The sequence below is a fragment of the Neolamprologus brichardi genome, chromosome 12, assembly GCF_056152115.1.
Source record: "Neolamprologus brichardi isolate AB-2024 chromosome 12, ASM5615211v1, whole genome shotgun sequence".
In the NCBI taxonomy this organism is placed as follows: Eukaryota; Metazoa; Chordata; class Actinopteri; order Cichliformes; family Cichlidae; genus Neolamprologus; species Neolamprologus brichardi.
The window spans coordinates 31239246-31262586 of NC_142115.1; the positions used below are offsets into that span (position 1 = coordinate 31239246).

Below are 23341 nucleotides of genomic sequence, written 5' to 3' on the forward strand. Positions count from 1 at the left end.
CAGTGAGGTTTATATTTAGGCTTCGGTCACAACACACACCAGTCTCTCAGCACTACAACTATTCTACAAGCTCCACTGCAGCCAGCAGGTAATGTGAGGGCTTCTTTATACTAGAGAGAATCTTCACTTTTGCTTAACTCAGTGGCTACTCTGGCATTCATGGGTCAACTGTTATGGCATCCAAAGTGAGACGCTGCAGGCACACACTATTTCCTCTGTAGCTCCAGAATAGCTCTTTTTGCTTTGTTCCTCTGTGTAACCAACCACTACTGATGTACTGTAGAAAAATGCACTATTTTTGATTACTTGATTACTTATATGGGAGAGTGTACTTTCTCTAAGGTGAAATCTGACAGCCCTTTCAATTAATTCTATTAATAAACAAAATAAATGTGAAGAAAAATGCTTGTGTACATTTTTTTTAATAGGAACAAATATTAAAATGATTTGCATATAGTAAATGAGGTAAAAATGACTTTATTCCTGTGATGTTGGACTACATAAAACCCAGTGTTTCATCGGGCAGCTAGATTCAACAATAACAAAGAGATACCTATGCAACAGATATATACAATACACCAACACTACTACATTTTAATAGCCTTGATTTGATCAGGATGATGAAAGAGGACCTGTTAAATAAAAGGACAGAGTTTAAAGGTTCAAACTGATAAATGTTACTGTCTTTTCAATTGCAGTCAATTAAGTCCATTTGCAGTCTGGAAAACTGCGTGTCATTGGGACGGATGGGAACCAGACAGCCTGTCGTAAGGCACTGCTAGGCTGATGTTGTAGTTGTAGCCATAAGACTCTATGTAGTCAGACCTGCAGATGGGCAGGATGTGATCCTGTGACAGGGCGTCCTCAGAGAAGTCATAGTGGCAGATGACTCCTCTGTGTCTGAAATTTAGAAAAACAAAACACTGACATCAGTAACAAAAATTGTCTTCTAGGCTTTAGAAGACAGACAAAACAGCAGACGTGCAGTTTAGCTCATTTATCCCCTAAATGCATCATCTCCAGGAAATCATAAATTACTGTTTTTAAATGTGGATATGAGATAACAATCCCTTAATGATTGTTTGTGTGTGTTCAGGGCAGACTGTAGCTTTCTGAAGAAATGCTTAGCCAAGCAACATGAATGAGTGACTGAAGGAAGCCACAAGAAGCCAAAGACGTTACAAAAACATGTCTAGCATCTCTCTGATTGTGACTAAACATTGTAAAATGGTTTGTCCAGTTGTCATTTTTTCCATACCCATTCAAAAGGCTCGTACGAATTAAATTTATGTTAGTTTGTGACTACATTAACAGCGAATCTCCTCACAAAAATAGCCCAACAAACGTGCTTGTCTGAGCGACGCAGCCACACAGCAGTCATTTTTGGGGAGATGCTGGTAACACGCTTTAGCTCAAATGTGAAAAAATGCTCATCCTAACAAAGACACAGGGTGTGTGTGTGTGTGTGTGTCCACTAATAGACCTACCAAGAACAGACAGAAGCATAGGCAGACAGATTTCTCAAATTACAGGTAAGGTGATGATGAGTAAGGTCTTACTAAAAGAAGGTACTGTTGTTCTGTACAAAAACATGATCTCACCTAAGGATTTTTGCTACCTCTGGTTAGAGTGAGACTACCTTCTTGCTAATGAAGGTCCTCGGCAACCTGTTGAAAAACAGGTTGCTGAGGACTCAGAAATGATAGCTGTATCGCTTTTCTCAAAAGAAATCAACCATCCATTCTTTTCTGCTTGTCCTTATCAGGGTTGCATAGTGGCTGGAGCCTATCCCAGCTTTTGTACAAGAGACTTATAGGAGATAGAAGAATAGAAGATATCCAGGCAAAAAAAAAAAGTGTAGGAGGGAGATCACGACCTGCGATGAGCTGTTAGGTCATCATCTGTGATGCAAGCTCCCCGTGGCGACTTGTCATCAGGGATGTTGGCTGTTACCAGAGTGCTGGTGTTGAAGCGTACATGCCTTACAGGATGCCTGCAGCAAAGACGGATAACACCTTGAATATTAAATATATAACTCTCATTCTTGCCAGCATGCGTTTCGCTGATGGATGTATCCACTACTGTAGCATCTACAAAAGATGTCAGTTAAGATGCTGAATGTTTTCTACGCGGTGAAGGCGCCACAAAAATGACAGTTACTGTTTGGAGATGTGAGTGTGATACTAAACTGACTCCACAATATTGTCTTAAGCAATTTAATTTACATGAAATAAAAACATTTATGTGAGACGATTACGTTAACTGTGGCACAAGAAACTGAAATGAGAAGAAAACAGAGTAATCAAAATCACTGGATAAATGTGTTCGAATGAGGAACTACATTTACTACAATGTTAGAGTCAAATACCAAACTCATAATGTGATACAGCAGAAATAACATGTTTAAAAAACAATTATATCTTTTTAGTGTTTTTGACCGTTTGCACTGAAAACAGTCCTACCTGTTGTGCATCTCCCATAGCTTCGCTCCCATCCTCATCTCCCAGACACACACCAATCCCTCGCCTCCACCGCTCACAATCTTCCAGTCATCTGCTTGCACAGAGGTGACCCCCAAGTGGTGGGCGTACAGAGATGCGACAGAAGAGCCAGATCTTAGGTCAAACACCCTCACCCTGAGACATAGTAAGGAAAAACCAAAACTAATATTAAGTTATTGAGAGAAAAGTGCTTACTTTTGTCATAAATCTACAGTTATTTAAGTCAGACATCCTTCACAGGCCACTTTATTGTTGGTATCCTTGATAAAACTCCCCTGACGATCCAGCGTAAGAGCCATAGAAAAATAAGTGTAGTGAGTACAATAGCACTCTAGCTAATTTTGAATTTCTTTTAACAAAAGTGGACGTCTAATACCAAGGGAGAGCCACAGTTTATCAAAGAGTGCATTCATTTGCAGACAAAAGGACTCTATTCTCACTTCTTGAAGGAAACTTTTCAGCACAGATGGCCCACTCCAAACTTTAGTCCCAGCTTTATTTGTTCTCGCATCTGGACAACTATTTCATAATTTGATTCAACAAGCCAAGATTATAGTAGTTATTTAAACATGACTACCAACTAATAAGTAACTGGAATACAGACAGAAATCCAAAACCAACTAAACAAGGATCTAAACAATATTCAAGAACGAAGCAAAAATGAAAAAAACAAAGGGCGAGCAAAACACCCACATGCACAAATGTGGAATGAAAAGGCTGCTGTTGTGCAGATACTGTAGAAAATAAGAAGGAATTCAAAGTGTATGAATATATTTGACAGCACACCTCATGTTTTTAATAAAGTGTAGCAGGTTTTACTTCATTTTGTACTTTTGTATTTAATGTTACCGTTTTCCTCTTTTAAAGTTTGACAAGGATTTTCTTTTAATCTTTTCTATGTTTCTCTGATCATTTCTGTGTTAAAATAAGCTTTTATGATGATATGATAACTATTATTAATTTGCTGGTATATCTGAGGGATGAAAAGCAATAAGAGGAGGCTTTTTACTCTCCAGGTTTTATCAGCAACATGAGCCCAGGGGACCCTCAGCTCCATCTGTTGTCATTGTGGGTTTATTGCAGCTGAAAGCATCCAGGACATGACTCTATCCAGGCCCAACCTTCTTCCAAGACCTCATTACCATAATCAAATTCACTTTGGGGACTCAGACAGATTTCATTTTCCCTTCCAAACTTTTTAAAAGAATCAGCCTTAAATAGCTAAATGGGCACTGAGGACTTGTTGTCTGCAGTTAGTTCTGCCTGTTTAGTGGCATTACGTGATGGAAGCACACGTTTAAACAATGAGGACTGACCATTACTGCCAGACCTTGGGGAACCATAAATCTAAAGCAGAAGGCGGCTCTGTCTTCAGTTAACTGTCACTGGCTAGGCTCTTCTTCATTAATCAAGAGGAGCTCTCCCTAATACGAGATGTGTGGGAGAAGTGCAGTTAACCCCTGAAAAGCTATTTACCTAACGCTGGAAGAAGACATCAATCATTGCGCCCTGAGAGAGACAACCGATTCAGTGGTGTGATTGGATGATTGCACCGGTCTTCTAGTTTTAGCTAAGCTTGATATTCCGTAAAAATTGATGTCTTAAAAACTGGGAATAACTAATTTTGGCTCCTACAGTTGAGTAACAGTGTTCAAATAATTTGTTAAGTTCATTTTGTTTTTTTTTCCATTCAAAGTTATGGGTTAAGTATCAAATGATCGACAATAAGACGGAGATTTAAGTGGAATAAACCAAATTCCACCACAGGTGAAAAAGAAATTGATCGATTTTGGAGTAATACAATGTTCACAACTGTGGATGCTCCTCTTAACGTAGAATAAACTGCGAGTTTGTGTTGTGTGCCAGATATAACCGTGCCATGTATAGCCTGTGCACCGAAAATGTTGTATACAAATATTCATTTGCATATGCAGCGGGCAACACGATCTCCAACTAAACCCATAATTTCTTGTGTGTTTCTCGAGCAATTTTTTTATTCGATTGAAAGCCTGCTATTTTTGGTTTGAAATATGCATCTGTGGTTTGTGAAAAAAGCATGCCACAAAGCAAAAATCACTTAGGTTTTCGTATCTGATGTAAAGTGCTGTTGTTGATGTCCATTAGTCTTTGATTATGGAAAACACAGGGACATTCATTTTTTCAGAAAGATTGATGGAAAAAAGGCTAAATAAGTGATTGCATTCTGTTTCAGAGGCGAGCCCAGACATGACGTAAGGACATCAAATTTCTTTCTTTTGTTTCGAGACTAAGCATGCTAGCATTTTCTAATTAGCACAAAGTATAGCTGCGAGTGATGTTAATCCTATTAGGATTTATTTATTTGTTTATTCTTGTGGGAAACAAATGGCGGTTTGAAATTTAATGCCAAATGAAAAATATTTCATTGAAAACCACAAATATCAACCGCATTATTTCTCTAGAAGAAAAGTTCAAGGACCGCAAAAGAAAGTAAATACAGTTTTGGTCAGAAGTTTACAAGCACTCATCATGGGCATGAATGTCGTGGTAATTTGGAGTGCACTTTTAGTGCATTCTGCATCTGTAATCCACATACTGTCTAAACTATACTTGCTCAAGTACATGTCCTGTAGCAAGTTGCATCTTGACCAGGTGATTTTGGTAGTGATCAACAAGCTCCTTCATTCATAATTCAGGCTGGATCCTTCACCACTCTTGGTAGAATTGGAAGAAGTTATTTAAATTGGTTGGTTTCCTTGCATAGACTCGACTTTTAAGCACAGTTCAAAAATATCAGTAGGGTTGAGGTCAGAGCTTTGGGCGGGTCATTACATTAGCTTAGTGTTATCCTGTTTAGTCTATTCTAAAACATTCCTAACTTGTATATCTACAGTTCTTCTTCTTAGACCTTCCTTGGACTTTCCCTTTGTCCTCATTATTTATATTATACAATATACAATGTATTTTCTTTCAATATTACTTAAAAAAATGCTTCTCCCCAGAAATAAATAATATACAGATGTTAGTGGTCAATTATGATCACTAAGATGAGGTTAAAAGGACTTAGCCGTGTCAAGTTAAAAGACATTGTGGAACCTTCAGACCCACTTAAAAGATTTAAGTGAATATATGTATTTAAGTACATGGATAATTTTGACCGCGTTTGCAAAAGAGAAAATCCAAAATATTCAAAATTCAAACTTATACACCCAAGTCTTCATTTTTTTAAAAGATTATTAAAGATGCATGCTGTACAATCGCTCTACCCTGGAAAATCAACAGTTTAAAGAAATCATTACAAGCGTATGTAAACGTCTGGTCACAACAGTGTCTGTGAAATATTTTGGTCCAAACCATTCAATAAAACCATAACTGTTTCACTGTATGTCAGAGATGTTCCTGGTCTGTAGGTCAGCATGATAAGCCCATGTACAACCTATCAAACTTCAAACTGGCATAGCTGTTCATGAAGCCGTGCCACAAAACATTTGATTAAAGGATAAGTTTGCCAGTAAAACAGTCTCAAAGCTGAACACAATATGTGCAGTCCTTCTTAATGGTAACAGTACTCATTATTTCTTCAATTTCTAAATATATGTAATATTTCCCTTTGTTACATTGTTCCTGTTTACACAAATATGGCAAGGTTTTTCCAGACAGCCATCATTTGGACTCCTCATTTGCTCCTTGGATCTCGCAAAAAACAAAGGGACAAAACTCATTTGGACAAAAAGAAGGGATGCATTAGGCTCTGGCCTTAAGCCACCCTGTTGAAGGGCCAAGATTTCAGACTGTCCCTCAGTTTCCCAATTTCCATTTGTCCTCGGCTGCGCGCTGCATCAGCTGGGGCCAAAGTGGAAGAGCCAACCTGGTGTGTGTACCTCTCTGGACAAAATCTGATCAGAAAGTCCAAGAGGAAATCACTGAATTATTCATTCAAAGGGTGCTGTTGAATATTACTATGAAAATCACAATTCTGTGACACTTGACAAAAGATTTTTAGGGGAGCATTTCCTGCTTTTGTATGAATGTCAGGAGTCATAACTAGTAAGAAGAGGGGAAAAAAACTAAAAACTAAACAATACGATGTGGTCTGTCTTTCGCTGTCAGCCAACTACTTAACAGCCAGATGGATTTGGTGCTGAATAGAAACAGCGGGGGCAGCTTTGGACAAAGACACGCCAGGGATTTTTTTCTTTCCTGCCAGCTCATGCACTGTAGCACCACTAACAAGTAGAGAATGGCTCTTTTATGTGTCCTTTTCTCAACTGGAGAGCCAGGTTAGCAATGTGGTAAGTGTGTCTACATGAATGAAGAGAATCAAGATAGCCAAATTTTTCTCTTCTATAGTATCCCAGGTACTGGAGGAGAAAGACAATGAAAAGCGAGATATTTGTCTATTTAAGACAAAGAACAGAACATCACTCTTCTAAAAAACTGTTAATGAATTCATTTTCATCTCAAAAAGCTTTTCAAAGCCTTGTTTTTCAACATAAAAGGTTGTACTCTTAAAAAATTCACAAATTTAATCAAGCCTCGTCTTTCACACATTTTCAAAACATCTGTTATCCACTTCAAGTAACCTTAGCGTTCCAGCCTTCTTCATCATCAGGTGTCACTTTGAGAAAACAATTTCACAGGCACACTCCCTTTTAGCTTGCATTCTTGGCTCAGGTTTCTGATATTATGCACAATTTTTGTATATTTACATCTGTATGTGTGTTTTTGTGTCCTACCTCCTGTCTTTGTTCCCACACACCAGCAGATGAGGAGAGCTGTCTCTCAAGTTGATGCAAGTGAAATCTCCCGGTGAGTTGCCCACAGAAACTGTCGGTTTGCGCGTCTCCAGGCTGTAGATGTGGATCTGAAATTTGAGACAAACATTTTTCATATATGACAGTTAGTCAACTTCCAAGACTGTCACCACATGCATAAACCGTACGGCAGATTTTAGCTCTCAATATAAGACACTACAGTGCAAATGTGAAACCAAATCAACTGAAATAACAGCATCCTACTGAAAAACTAGAAATACAACAAAAAGCTCCTAAAACCAGCAAGCATGTCCGGCTGAGTGTCGCCAGGGAATATATAAAAACTAATAATGGTGCACTGTCAGTGGGTTGCACCGTTACGGAGACAGTTAAAAAGAATCTATTGTATATAACAACTTTAACTGCTTTTATCAGTGTTAATCATCATCTAGTTATATATGCTAAGAAAATTTTGTGTAAAAAGTGTTACAATTCATAAATTATCTGATCTGCGCACACACAGTCAATAAGGCTACAAACATTTTCCTGTTACCCAACAATGGCTGCTTCATTTTGCATCTAATTTAAGTGCAGCAATGAAAGCACAGGTGAATAATTATTTTAATAGTTTAAGTCCTGGGATTTTCAAGAGATATTCAAACACACATTACTATGTTTATCTCCATTAAAATATTGTTTTTAAACTTTAATCACAAATCTCCTACAAGGTGAAAATGTACCAGGAGATTGACCAAAAATCAGAAAGTTCAAATAGCTAAAGCCTAAATCACAATGAAAGATGCTTAGATCATTCTGATCCACTTTGTTTTCCTCAAATAAATTATACACACACACAATATGTAACTACACCTCAAAGTAAAACTTGTGATACTGGATAGACGGTAATACTGCACTAACTTACTGTACAATTGACAATTACAGGTAACTTCAAACACCCTTGGCCAATTATGTGAATGCATGAAGATGAACTGAGGGGGGGGAAAAAAACCTGAAGGAAAACTTCAATTACAGCCTTTCCTGCTTTTGGCTTGATGATGGCAATAAACTTTCCTCATACAAGTTACAATGATGTCATCTGGAGCTGGCCTAATTGGTCAATTAGCGGCTGGTGTTTTCTCATCCAAACGAGACAGAACAAACAGGATAACCGCCAGGCAAAATTGTCTTTGAATAATTAAAACGACAAAGAAATTAAAGCGAGAAGGGAGGGAGAGAACGAAAGAGGGCCAAAAGGAAAGGAGGGATAGAAAAGGACAGACAGAGAGAGAGAGAGAGAGAGAGGGAGGGGGGTAGAGAGACAGCAGGAAACATAAAAGAAGTTTCAAAAAAAGGAGAAAGATGATGTAAGCCTTGAGGAGGTGCCAGCAGTTTTTGTGTGTCCCTTATTTGGGCCAAGCAGAGCTTTAATTGTGCACCACCCCGGGGCAAAACCCAAATCACACCGGACTTTGAAATGACAGCTTGATAGGATTTGGACAGCAGAAAAGAGGGAGTACCATGAATTGAGAAAGGAGGGGGGGGGCACAAAGCCTGCTGTTCACAATGAATCACTGCAGATTCTGGAAGATACTTCTATTAAATATCTGCCTACCTCACCCACTAAAATTATCGCTGAGGGAGGCAAAGGAGCTGTTTAGTGATAATATTACAGGCAGTTAAAAGAAAGCAGCAGAGACAGGATAATCGTACGGCGACAGAGAAGCTGTTAGGTTAATGCATTAGATGAATCTCCAGTGAGGCTTCCACACAAAAGCAGCTCTAATAGTTGCTTGTATTGGGATGTTTATGTAATTACTCTGTATGCTTTTAAAAAGATGAAAAGCTTAGTAATTACTACTACATCTCAAAGAAAATCTTTTATGCTTTGATAATCTGTACAAAGGCTCGGTGTGTCATATCATAGACCAACAATGAGAAATCAACCTGTGACATGGAAACTCAACCTTCTGTTGGTTTTCGTTCCAACAAAAGAAACCATCGGTTTAAAAAACCTACAGACTGCTGGCTTTTTTACTGGACCACACCCTTTTGTTTGGATTCAGCTCTATATCTTTTTAGATTTGCATACTTACAGAATATTTACTTAATCATGCACAGGTGACTGAAAATTGCTATTGGGCTCTTTTAAAAACTTTATTATTATTATTATTATTATTATTATTATTATTTACCTGGGAAGGAACCCATTTCAGGTTTTATTGAGCAATTCATCCCTAATGATCTGATTTCTGTCCTGACAGATTAGTAGTTCTCTATATAAATATAGAAAACCCACATTTGTACATGCTGTACAAACACAGCCCATCTAACCAGCCCTCTGAACTTTGGGCAACAAGCAGATGACAGGTTTTCAGACAGCACTTGAGCTCAGCGGTAGATCCACTGCAGAGGATTGATAGTTTGCCAGTGAAGAAGCCAGCCTGTGCTGAATGCAGTGCCACCAGCTGGGCAGATGCCAGGGTGCCCCTAGTCCAATGGCAAGGGGAAGACTAGTAGTAATGAGGACCTGGAGAGTAGCTTCAACCACACACGCAGAGACACGCACACAAATGAGGGGGGGGGGGGGATTTACAAAAAAAAGAAAGAAAGAAAAAAGGTGCAAGCTAAAAGCTGTTGCAAGCCAACGTGTGAGAGATAATCTCTGATGTGATCGACACGAAACAAACTTTGATTTTCCAACAAAACTTCAATAAAGTCACACAGCGAGTTCTAGTCAGCTCAACAGAAACGTGGCAGCACGGTTAGTTTTGTCTGGGTCAAAATGCTGTAAATTGAAATACTTCACTCTTCTGTCTGGAAAAAAAGGTGTTACATGACTTCCTTGGATGCCACCTCCATGTATCTTAACAGATTTTAATGAACCATATGTTTTCTTACTAAAGGCATAGCTAATAGCTGCAGCCAAGTTGTGCTTTGTCTTCTTCACGGTATGAAAATTGCTGATAGAAGCGTGACAGGAGTGACAGACAAGTTAATTAAATTTGTACGATATTTTAATTAGTCATGCCAATCATGAATTGGCATAATTGAGATGGGATACCAAAGACCACATGTATCTGATCTGCGAGGGAAATTAATCAGATCTAAAAGGCAGTGCATACTGGGAGAGGAACCTTTGATTTTCATTTTTAACCAGCTTTAAAATTTTAAAGCTGAAGATAAAAAATATGATCTCAGTTGGACTGTCTGAGACTAGCTGTGTTTACTGAATAATGTTAGAGCTGGGGGGGGGGCTCAGAATCAATCCCAATCCCCACAATGTAGAGTACTCGGGATAACACTTTAGGAGTAGGGCGCCAACTACAGCCTCAACGATCCACTTAGCTGTCTATAATTTTTCCAGTAAATATTTTGTCACACTGTCACCAGTAAATTAGGAAACAAATTTAATATCTGGTGCTATCTGATTAACAGACCCCCACATCCCACAAGAAAAACTGATAGTAATCAATTAAAAATGAAGCAAAAAGAGACAAAAACAGATAATTCTCACTCTGGAAAAGCAAGAAGCAAAGAATGTTTTCAGTTATAAAACCAGTTTCCTCTTTTATCAAGCTACAAATATTTTTTCTACAAATCAGCTCAAAATTAAATACAGAAACAGCAAAAACAGCATGTTTGAGATTGCATCCATGGATCCATCCGTGTTAGCTTGTGATATTTTCTTGAGAACATTAAGACGATGTTTCCCAGTTTTTCTTGTTTCAATTAAAGAGTTTTGTGAAGATATGAAAGGAAATGTCTAATTTTACCTCAGCTTTGATGGCATAAAATGCTTCCAAAATTCCAATTAAAAAAAAGTTGACCACTTTCCAGTTGGATCGAGCTCTACCCCAGGAAAATGTTTTCACCCAACTCTGGCTCGAATTTTTGAAAAATTCTGTTAACAATCAGACAAACAGAAATATATTAATTGAATCAATCAGATAACCTTCTTGGTTGGTGGATTTAATTAAGTGATACAAAAGTGAGACCCTTAAAATAACAAATGCTTACCTAAATGTCAGTCTCTATACTATTTAAGAGCATCATCATATATTAAGGTTTCGCTGCTAGTCTCTCTTTGGTCCACTATGTGGTGCTTTAGTGCTGTCGCTGAAAATGTGCTGCAGCGTTCCAGCTGTGATTTCTAACAGGGAATGATGTCAGTGTAGTATCTTTGCCAAAAAGCAATAAGTCACCAACAAACTGGGTGTGTGCACTCACACACACAGTGGGTATTTGCAGCTCTACAGCTACCACTCCACCACCACATTTAATTGAGACTGCCTTCTTTGGATAAGCAGTTTACTTGAATCTTTATCATCATCACAGAAATACATGATTTAGATGAAGTGAACCTGACCACATAATAACTGCTGACTAGTTGTCCCCAGATCCCAAAAGATGAGTTTGTCTCATGGCTATTTGTAGTCTCTAAGTAATGGCTTAAGAGTCAATTAGGTACACGGAGTCCTTAGAAACACAGTATTATTAGAAGCAAACAGATACAGATCAAGGAACAACACTCCACAAAAGGTGCTCCAAAAGCTGTAGTAATTAAGAGCAGAGGTCCAGTGAGGGTTTGCATTATTTAGGCTAGCTATTTATGCTATAAACTAATCCCCTACAGGCACATGACATTATTTCTAAAGGGACCCAGGGGGTCTAAAGGGACATCAAGTAATAGTGATCACACCCGCAAGAAAGTTTACACACAGAGCAGAGCACAAAACCAGAAGCAGTTGTAAATATAGACCAGATTTAAAAAGGGAAAATGAATCTATTCTCCAAAATGTTGTTTTTTTTTTCTAAGAGCAGATTGGTATTTCAGCTACAAGCCAGTGATTAAAACTGACACTGGCCTAAAGCCAAAACTTTTGTCCTCACTGCTTTTCACTCAGTAAATTATATTTGTGCAACAAAACATGCATCATTCCATTTAAACAAACCAAATTATTTACCCCGTGCAACTTCCCATTTTTTCATTACGCACCTGCTGTGAGCACAGCTGACCTTGTTAACTCTGATGGAAACCTTCCATTTCAATTAGCGAGGTCAAGGTAGCTTTTTATACATTTAAAATCCAGCTGCAGAGTCCAGAGGCCTTCCATCTAGTTGGTCGACATTCAAGGTTTTGTTTAGGTTTATTTGTGTTTCGCAGTATTTTCAATTCCACCCACCACAAAACCTTGATACAGCTCCATCAATTCCATTAACATACAAACGCTAGATTACAATCCCACATACATACATACTGGAGTGCCCTTCATAAAGGCTTAAATAATCATCATAACAGCATATAAATTAGTGGCCAAAAAACCCAAACAAAACTGTGGATAATCACTTTATTCTCTCCCCCCAAAAAATAAAAAAATGCACATGTCAAGTGAAGAGTTGCAGATGTACCATTATAACAACGTGCTTTATGTTGACTTTTATAGCTTTTACTGAGAGCTGAAATAAAATCACTACATCATTATTTATTTATGATCTATAGAATATAAAATCTGAACAGCAATAAAAGTAATTATTCCATAAAAATTTTGTTTTTGGGCAAATGAAATTAAACTTATAACAAAAGTGTGTGTGTGTGTGTGTGTGTGTGTGTGTGTGTGTGTGTGTGTGTGTGTGTGTGTTTTAGAGTCTTGGTGGGGACCAAAATCTCAAATTTACTACACTGGTGGGGACCGACAGCCCTCATGTGGACCAAAATCCAGGTGCCTATGGGGTTGAAGGCATTTTTCACACTCAAAATGTGGCTTTAGCGTCAGGGTTACAATTGGGTTATGGTTAGGTTTAGGGTAAAGCATTCATTTTTGATGGTTAGGGTTAGGATAAGCAGCTAGGGAAAGCATTATGTCAATGAGATGTCCCCACTAACTAGCAACGCCTGATATGTGTGCATGTGTGAGCATGCATAAGCTTTACAAAAACAGAAATGTTACATGTGTTTTTATTTTTAAATGTCCTAATCATTGTTAATGCTGGTATATCACAAAACCCCTAGTTTTAATAAAATAACTCACTTTCCCAATAAAAAAAATCTATTTGTTATTGAGTAAATGGATTTTACACCAGACTAGAAAATGGTTCATTTGCCACTATTAGCAGACGAATAATTCCCTGTTCATACTACATCATCATAGTCAAAAACTGGACAATCATGGCCAGCTGTTTATTGCTGATTTCATCCACGAGCAGACTGGCAGCATACGACTTCCTGAAGCTTTGCAGTGCTTTATAAACATTAAGGCCTACTCAACTTGTGATTTTTCATGTGCCACATACATCACATAGCAAAAAAGTGCCAGGGTTCAGTTTTAGGTTTTCTGAAGAAACTGTGTAATTAGACTGATTAAATTAAGGTACTTTTAAAACCTGTGTGTTCATTTTCTATGGGAACTATACACAGAAGCTGAACCCACCTTGTTCCCTCCGTCATGCATGGCCCAGCCTGTGCGCTTCACCCCAAATGCAACATGGGATTCTGAGGCATCCAAGCAGGTAACAGGATGACCATAGACTGAGTGGAGCATCAATGGCTCCTCCTCCCGTGGGTCCAACAGGTACATGGACTCTCCTGCTGCCAGAGCTGCCAACGGACATTGCTGGTCCCTACCTGGGACTAAAGTCATGCTCTCTACCTGTGAGATTAGACAGGATGGATGCACAATTTTTTTACATATACATCAGTATAGAAAGTGACTTTATTAAGTATATAACTGCATTTTAGTACATTACTTACACACTTATGTACAAGTCACTTAACCACTGCACTTTTTAATTCTTTGATCATGTCACCTTGGTCTTTTTTGTCCTTCCCTACCTGCCACATAAATGCCTACTACAATGCCTGTGAATTCAAACTACCAGGATACTAAATAAATAACCAATACTTTAAGTGATTTCCTCCACAGTCCAAACCCCAACAAAAGCCAATTTCCAACTTGATATTCAGAGAAAAGCTGAAAGCAACAGTCTATTAATTAACATAATTGCACATTGAAATGTGTCATCTGATAAAAATGAAGAACCCTGACTCACAATCTTGGGTAGCTGAGTCTGGCATACTGTCCTCCAGTAGCCACAGTCTTTTGCGCAGTCAAGCCGAACATCTGATCCAGTGGCGGAGATCAGGACAGGACTGTCAGGGCTTAGGGACAGAACCTGGATCCTCCCTGGAGTCTGGTAGTGGTAGATTGGTTCCCCACCTGTCTCTGTGCTCCACAGGTCTACACAGCCTATCCCAAAAACAGTCCCCAAGTCTTTTACTGTATGCATTTAATGTATGCATTTATCACATGAGGAAAAATGATAAACAAAGGGCATCATGTACAGAAATTACAAGTGCATCTAACCGCAGGTTTCTAGGCTTGATAAAGAAAAGTTGATTGAAAACACTAATGATTGCCTAGCTTTTGATTAGAAGTTATACATAGTGTGTATTTGGTGTGGGCAATGCTTTGCCCAAAAGATACCACTGCATTACACATATACACACAAACACTGACCATCTTCATACGCAGCAGCAGCCAGCGTGCCGTTGACCTGGACGTGACTAACATGTGGTCTCGGCTCAGTGTTAGCAGACAGACTATTGGCCTTCAGGTACGACGCCGTTGAGTCCCAGTGGAGGGTATCCCACAGCCTCACATCACCAGACGTGTACCTTAAATCCAAACACGCAAAAAGTTCATCAGTATAAAGAAAGTTTTGTTGACCATTTTTTTCCACAGCACGTTGAAAAGTTTCCACCTTCGAGAACACCTGACGTCACCCTCTCACCGCTGAATCATTTCCCCTTTCACACCCTCCTCCTGCTCACTCTGACTTGTTATTTTGTTTTCATCCTTTGTTACACGATCTTTCGACAATTACGATGGTGTTGTTTGGGCGACACAATAACGAACATTTCGCCCCATTTTTCCAGGACAGCTTGCGCACCACGAGTTTTCAGTTCCTTTTTTAATTTTTTATACATCACAGCTCCAAAACTTCTGTCTTACTACAAATGAAGTAATATTTGATCATTTATTCATTTATTTAAAAGTATACTTTCACTGAGACTGGGATATGCACACATACACAGTGATACACACTGGACCTTGATTTTACTTTGGGTTTAAATATTGATTTTATTGGTTCTGATGACATTTTTATCTCTGATCATCACTGTATTCGCCGCTGTATTCATAAATTCCTTAAATCGTAATTGTCGCAAAGCTGAGAGCTTGTGGAAAAAAACTAATTTAAATGGTCATCTCCTTTACTCCAAGGATCTGTTAGTTTCTTTCAACAATGCAATTAGAGATGTGTGGGCTGCCTATTTCTCTTATCTGGTTGCAAAGGGCAGAAGTAATCCTAAGGTGTTATTTGACACTATTACTGACATTATTACTCCTGCTCCACCTGCTGCCCCCATTTATTCAAATGAAGACTGTGAAAATTTTCTTCCTTCTAGAAAAAATTAGCAATATAGGAAATAATTTTTCCCCATCAGCTTATTGCTTGTCTGATCTTACTCTAGCTTGGTCATTTTCTACCCATTTCACTACCCGAGCTGGTAAAAATAGTTAGCTCAAGGAAAGCATCATCCTGTTCACTTGACTGTTTGCCTGCATCGCTATTCAAAAGTGTCTTCCATTCCATTGGTCCCTGTGTGCTCACCATAATTAACACCTCTTTGACATCTGGTAAAGTCCCTGCTTATTTTAGAAATGCTGGTATACAACCCCTTTTTAAAAAAAAAAAACCCAAGTTAGACCTTTTCTTACCAGCAGTTACAGTTTTAGACAAACATAATATTCTTAACAAATTCCAGTCTGGCTTTCGTAGAACCCATTCTACTGAAACAGCCCTTCTTAGGGTCTCCAGTGATATTTTGTTGCAAAACGATGCAGGAAAATGTTCTGTTTTGGTGATGTTGGATCTCACGTCGGCCTTTGACACCGTTGACCATCACATCCTACCTGAAAGGCTAAAATACTGGGTCGGTGTATCTGGATCTGCCTTAGAGCGGTTCTTATCATATCTGTATGAACATTACTTTTTTGTGGCAGTTTCTAAATACAGGCCATCTTCGACGTCCCTGTACTATGGTGTGCCACAAGGCTCTGTGCTGGGGCCTTTATTGTTCTTAATATATCTACTTCCCCTCCAGCATGTTTTGAGCCCCATTGAGGACATCTGTTACCACCGCTACGCAGACAATATCCAGTTATACATTTCTTTTGAGCCCCAAGATGTTTCTAAGCTACAGATTTTGAATGAGTGCTTAGATTCCATTAAAGTTTGGATGGCTGACAACTTCCTCCAACTTATAGAAGGAAAGACTGAAGTCCTTGTATGTTCTCCTGATAGACACGTACCTAAGATAATGAATGCTCTTGGTCCCCTTGCAACATTTGTGAAATCGTCTATCAGGAATCTAGGGGCAATCTTTGAACCGGCTTTCACTTCGGATGTTCACATCAAATCTCTGGTTCGGTCCTGCTTTTGATGCCCAAACCACATCAGACCCAGGACACGCTGGAGAGATTATATCTCTCGGCTGGCCTGGGAACGCCTTGGTGTTCCCCCGGATGAGCTGGAGGAGGTGGCTGGGGAGAGGGAGGTCTGGGCCTCTTTGCTTAGGCTGCTGCCCCCGCGACCCGGCCCCGGATAAAGCGGATGAAGATGGATGGGTCCTGCTTTTATCACTAAAGAAACATTTCTAAACGAAGCCCTATTGTATCTCGTACAGAACTGAAGATTGTCGTTTATGCTTTCATTTCTTCAAGACTGGACTACTGTAATTTACTGTTTAAATGTTTAAACAAAAACTCTTTGGAGCGTCTACAGATTGTTCAAAGCGCTGCAGCAAGACTTCTGACCAAAACAGCTGCACTGGCTCCCCATTGAATTCAGAGTCCATTTTAACATTCTGGTGCTGACTTATAGAGCTCTTCATGGACAAGCTCCTGCCTACATCATTGAACTTCTACAGCCCTATGTCCCTAGCAGGTCGCTGTAGGTCATGTAATCAGGGTCTACTTGTCAATCATTATACAATGCTGAGAACTAAGGGAGACAGAGCTTTTGCCACTGTGGCTCCCAGACTGTGGAACTCACACCCACCGAGCTTAAGATCTCTGGACTCAGTAGATTCTTTTAAAAAACAACTAAAAACACATTGTTTTAGAATTGCATTTAGTTAAATGTCGTCTGTTTTGTTTTATACATAGCACTTTGTGATCTTTTATCTAGAAAGGTGCTATATAAATAAAGTTTTACCTTACCTTATAATACATAGAGATGCATTATATATTTTAAAAAATAATAATAAGAAGAAGAATATGCATGTTAGATTTCAGACACATTAAAACAAAACTAATTCAGACCATGTATGAAGTTTGGCTTGATAGTTAATTGGTATGCAATTTACAAATTTACAAAAATTAGAGAAATTCTCACATTTAAAAACTTTTATTTTGGTAAATTGGCTGACAAATTACTTTACCAGTTTTTCTTCAAAAGTTTTAATGAAATACATTTTTTATCTATCAACAAACTAATTAATAACCCTAGACCCGATGCTAAAATTAAGCTTAAAGTAGATTTCGGTGATTTTTTTCCTCCACTTTTAGTCTAAAAATAAACCAAAAAAAGGTCATATTCATATTCCTTAATACTGTCTGCCTAACTCGGGGCCCAACCAATCTAACTTATCGGGAATCCAATCAATGGGTCACACCAATGTAGACCTCAGGGATTAAATTAACATTAGTTACACAAAAGTGAATTTATTTGCAAGGATGATTAATTGATCACAAAATACCTCATGCAGCTCACTCAAAAATAACATTTCTAGTAGCACAATTTCTTCAACAGATTGGAACATGACCTTCTGTTCATGTCATTTCATCAGACTCCAAGTTAGTGGAAAAGCCCTGACTATATCCCATCACACCTAAAACTCTCAAAACCTCCTCTTTCCTGTTTTTTTTTTCTTTTTTCGCCTAAGCCAATGAGCTCTCTCTACAGCAAACTGCCAAAGTTACCACCTCCGCGGATACCATCATGTCTGAACAAGTGTGCAGTCACAGTGTGTCATGCAGTCACAGCAAGTGTGACACAGGGTGTTCATGCGAGCACCCGTTATTTGCATGCATAACTGTCTTAGCGGGGTTTGGCAGAGAGTAGACAATCGGGACACACACTTTGACTTAATTGGTACGTCAGCACAATGCCAGCTATCAACAGGGGGAAGATGATGTTGAATCATATCCAAGGAACTCGTCAAAAACTTTGTACAGGAAGAGTTGTGCACTGATTACTGCAATCTTCACGCAAGCCTCGGGCGATCCGGCCTCTATGTTACTGTGTGACTTTAAGAGCTGTTGGGTTAACGAGACAGCATCTTATGTTGCTTTTTAAGTGCCAAATCTCATTTCACTAGTTTTCTAATAAGATTTAGTGGAGACAATTGAATCACTTTTGATTACTCTTAACGGCCATTGATTCCTTTCTAGATAAACAAATTCAAGTAGTTGAATTAACTTTTAATATAATGGGAAAAGTATTGATGTTGTTAATTTGTTAATAGCAATAGTAAGAAAAAGAACAATTTAACAGCATGTTAACATTGTGCAAGGTGCCTTATTTCATAAATGCAATTTTTTTTTGTCTTATGTGTCTTACGTGTGCTTTTTATCAGTGGGACACAGCAGGACTGAGGAGACTCTAATCACATCACTCTAAAGAGATGCTCCAAATTTCTGAGGCCTTATTGGGTCCCTTTGGCCACTCACAATCAATCACTGTCTCAGCCAACTAGTTCAAAGCAGTTGCAGTTTATTTAAACTGCAATTTATTTAACCCTTCCCTCACCATAGGACCATAAAGACACTCGTTTTGACTGAATCACACCAGTCACTAAATTCCAGAGTACTCAGTACATTATCATGGCTCTTTTAACTTGGCCTTTATTTTCATCTTAACCACATGCGTGTGTAGTTTGGTGACTGCGCCTTGATGTGATGATTTCCTAACAGCAAGATCTGTTAACAGACAAAGTACATAAAACCACCTGCACCTGTGGGTTTCTCTAGAAAGACATTCAACAGTGTCAAAATGTGACAACAGACTTGATTGCTGAAATTTCCAGAGTCACTTTGCAAGTTTTCAAAAGAAATGGAAATGGAAAAGGAATTAGAGGATGTCACATAGAACGTCCACTAACAGTTTAGCCCCCCTGGCAACTAACCCTATTGGAGGCTTTAAGGCTTTTTTGTAAATGTCAGCGCTGTGAGCTATACGAATGATAATTGTGGACATCACACTCATGTGGGCCAATGGCATGCGACTGAATGTGGCAATACATTTGGATACTTAAGGCACCCGTCTGTGCACGTTCTTTAGTCTCAAAATCTTTTGCACCACTTCAACTCCACCCTCTTTCTCTGAAGCTTCTCAAAATTTGGGGTGGTGGTGATGAATGTCAGCAAAGTGAAAAACTGATCTCAACTGTAAAAATGGCACAATAAACGATATTTGATAAGTACTGACTTACGTGTTCATTTTTGGTAACAATGTTAGAAAACCATTTATTTACACTGTTAACCATCACATGTTCCAAATCTTTGACCAGAAAATTATTACCAGCTTATAGTCTTAAATTCACCACCTGTCTCATCCCATGAAATTGAAGTCACTTAAGTGTTACTTAAGTAACACTTACGGTTGCCTCCACTGATGGAGGCAACCGTAGCTTGCCTCCACCAGTGTGTGAATGCGAGAGTGAATGAATAGTGGCATTGTAAAGCGCTTTGGGTGCCTTGAAAAGCGCTATATAAATCCAATCCATTATTATTATTATTATCATTACTGCAAGCACATTTCTAACTGCTTCACTTGATTCTTCAATTGACTTTAAATGAATTATCCCCCTAAGAAGGGAAAACCAAATGTGTTGGACTGTCAGTAACCACAGCAATAAGACATATAGTCATACATGTTTAATTAAACACCCAGTAAAGAATCAGAAAGGTTATGATCAAGATTAATTTACACCAAGACACCTGACAAGAAAAAGAGACAGACGCACAAGGCAGAAGAGTTGAGTATATGAGGAGTCAACGTTACAGTTAACATCGTTACTAATCGGCTGTCAGAAGTGTCCTACATGCATCCTTGATACTCACCCAGCTAAGACGAAGTTGTCATAGGAGCTGACGTCACACAGCACCTTCCCCAACTCGAACTGCAGCTGGCTGATGGATCCCACTCGATTCTGGGTGAAAATTATAGGCTGGCTGAAAACTGATATATTTTATTAGATGAGAGACGCGCAGCTGGTCTACTGTCAGTTCTACTGACTCTCTACAGTCTGAGAAATACAGTAACAATTAGTATTTCCCAATGAAGTGACGCAGTGATGCTTTACAAAAGAAAGCTTGTAAGGGCCTAGCTGTATAGTGTCCATGTTCTTCTGCCTGTGCATGTTTTTCTCTGGCTACCTCACACAGTCCAAAGACAGGCATGGTAATCATATTTTGAATGTAGGTGCAAGTGTGAGTGCATGTCTGTCTGTTAGTTTTACCGATACAATTAGGTTAAGTCGATGTCCCAGTTTATGTCCCACATTTTAATGGGCCCCAGTTTTCAATAGTAAGTGCTTCAGGAGACGCTTTCCCAAAGTCTGCCTTTTTTCTGAGAAAGCAGGAAAGGCAGTTATCCAGGTCAACTTGTCACCAGCTTTTCCAGTTGTGCAAAGTCCAGTGAGGAAATGCAGTGAAAATGAAATCTTTGTGAATCTGCAGGTCATTCAAAGACTGTCTTTTGACTTATTCTTCAATTTTGCACAGCTGCTGGATGGAAGCATCTGTTTCGCCACAGTAAAGTAGTTCAAGCTCACCTTCCAGTTGAAGCGCACCGTTTTAGAAGAGTTCCTGCAGTCTCGCAGCATACTCTTCCAGCAGGGCGAGTCAGACATGCTGGCATTCTGATGGTAACCATCCCTCACGCACAACTTGAACCACAGAACGGAGTCCTCTGCAAGGACTCTCCATGCCCTGCTCACCTGAGAGAAGATTAAACCGTGTAACTGTGGATTGAGTCAGCATACATTAAGAGCTTGCATCACTTATTTCTATTTAACAAGCTCGGCTGACTGCCAAATGGACTCGTCACATGCGGGTCTGGCACAGAAAATGTAATTTATTAATCTGTACCTAATTAAGTTGTGAAAGGCAAATAAAGCTGCCCTAAGCAATTCAGTATGTGTTGCTACAAATTAAGAACTTAACTTTTTAAATCACAACACATCGCTATTGTATAGCTGGGGTGCGGTTTTGGCCATGAAGATTTCTGGTCCCTGTGCAACAAAATAATTTGTTTTAGCCTCAGAGTTGTTTTCATTTGAATCCCTCCCAGATTGTAACGCTTGTTAGTGTGCAACTGTTCATCTAAAGTAGAGGTTCAAAAACTATTTTTAGAATGTGAAAGATAGATACTTGCAATAACCCCTTGATGTCATCCACTCGCTCACTCAAGCAAGACTTAAGTCACCAAGTAGTTCAATAAAATAATAATTTATTTCTCTGTGGCTCATTTAAACACATTTTAGAGCTCTATTTTCACAAGAAAATAGCAAAGAATACTCACGAGTAACCAGATAAGCATATGTCCATTCCTGTCCCATTAATTGGACAATTTACTTTATTTTGAAGTGACTGCCAAAACAATGTCCTATTTATGTAAACACTTTTTTCATCAAATGAATCCCTTCTGTTGGCTGAAAACTACAGTACCAGGGTTTTCCATCAGTGAATACAAGGCCTTGCAACGTCGTCTTGTGAAAAACCTAATTAACCTCTAAGATTCATTCTGGAGCTGGTGGATGAAAACACTGACCTGCACCCCTGAGGGGACGTTTGTCCAGCCTCTTACTCAGATTGCTTACCTGGGCACATCGGCCTAGTTCTGCACAGTTGAGATATTGGAATATCTTCAAAGCTATCTCATACGGCAACTCAATATCAAAGAAGGGAATGTCATTGACTTCATTCTGCAAAACAGATCATTAAACACACATTATATACCCAGCTGACTGTGGTCAAGTACCATCTGACGATGTGCAGTATCGCTCTCATACCAGATCCTGAATGAGTTGGTCTACCAGCTCTTCTTCTTTCTTGACCTTTCTCTGAGGCTGCTGCTGCAAGGATGCGCTGCAGACATTAGTCATGTTATGATATTGCCTCTTTCTCCTGCTCCTCTCCTCCTCAATTCTGTCCAACAGAGGGCTGGTCCTTCCATCCAGCAAACTACTTGCAATGGACACATACTGAGGCTGATCCTCTGTCTCTGCGGCAGCAGCAAGAGCAGGTTTTCCCCCTACACGAACATGCTCAGTGCAACCACCTTCTTCTGGCTTTGAATGACTACCGGCCTTGTTAAGATTTTTTAAGTCTCTCTGGCCTAACTGATCATCAATATCCCGGGAAGAGGAAGGCGCACAAACCAGTCGTTGCTCCCTCTTTTTACTCGATAACTCTCGTTTCCAACGCTCCCTGAACGCAGCAAGATCGTTCTCTGCCATATTCTTCTGTCATCGCTGAAAATCTAACTTTTTTTCAACATTACAAAGTAAAATTTTGTAGTTTTACAGACGAGTTAAGAATAGAAACAGAACGACGCCGACATAAAACAAGCACGTCCTCCTGTATAAACAGTCCGAAGAGGGAAAGCGAGCAAATGTGCAAAAGTTCCGCCAACTTTTAATTCCGCATTTTTATTATAGACGCGTCGATTGCAGGGGGAGATATATTGTATTTGTGGGCAATGTTTTGGCAATTTGTTTTTATACAAAATTTATTATTTCGTATTACATAGTTATGTGTACAGGATGATCACATTTTAGAAAAAGTGCATTTTTATTAGAATTTTAAAATAATTTAAGTGTGCTAATGCAGAAAACTCCCCAAGATAAAACCAAACAGGAGAGATCCAAGAGTTAATCATTGCATCGCTCTTTTGGGAAAAAGATGATGTAAACCCCACACCATGTGACACTGTAATGAATAATACAGTAGTAAGAGAGGTGGGGGAGAAAGGGGGGACGCA

The 23341-nt window shown here is 39.1% G+C and overlaps 1 protein-coding gene across 2 annotated transcripts; it reads right to left on the reverse strand.

The window, feature by feature from the left end:
• Positions 1 to 467: 467 nt before the first annotated feature.
• On the reverse strand, positions 468 to 22935 carry fbxw8 (F-box and WD repeat domain containing 8). Of its 2 annotated transcripts, none has more exons than XM_087849342.1 (11): positions 22371 to 22935; positions 22179 to 22283; positions 21132 to 21296; positions 20419 to 20507; positions 14749 to 14906; positions 14282 to 14478; positions 13663 to 13881; positions 7217 to 7344; positions 2463 to 2636; positions 1877 to 1993; positions 468 to 900 (listed from the first exon to the last, which is right to left on the reverse strand). In XM_087849342.1, the coding sequence occupies exons 1-11, from the start codon at positions 22815 to 22817 to the stop codon at positions 735 to 737; spliced, it is 1965 nt and encodes a 654-aa protein (XP_087705468.1). In that variant the 5' UTR covers positions 22818 to 22935; the 3' UTR covers positions 468 to 734. The 2 variants fall into 2 exon arrangements, with proteins under 2 accessions (XP_087705468.1, XP_087705467.1); XM_087849341.1 differs by having other exon boundaries at positions 21132 to 21320.
• Between the last annotated feature and the right edge of the window lie 406 nt (positions 22936 to 23341).

Excerpts from the sequence above, each read along its gene's own strand:
- fbxw8 (XM_087849341.1), bottom strand. The coding sequence starts at position 22,817 with ATGGCAGAGAACGATCTTGCTGCGTTCAGGGAGCGTTGGAAACGAGAG. Across the intron at positions 22,284-22,370 it reads ACCAACTCATTCAGGATCTG|AATGAAGTCAATGACATTCC; the intron begins GTATGAGAGCGA and ends TCTGTTTTGCAG. Across the intron at positions 20,508-21,131 it reads CGGTGCGCTTCAACTGGAAG|AATCGAGTGGGATCCATCAG; the intron begins GTGAGCTTGAAC and ends ATTTTCACCCAG.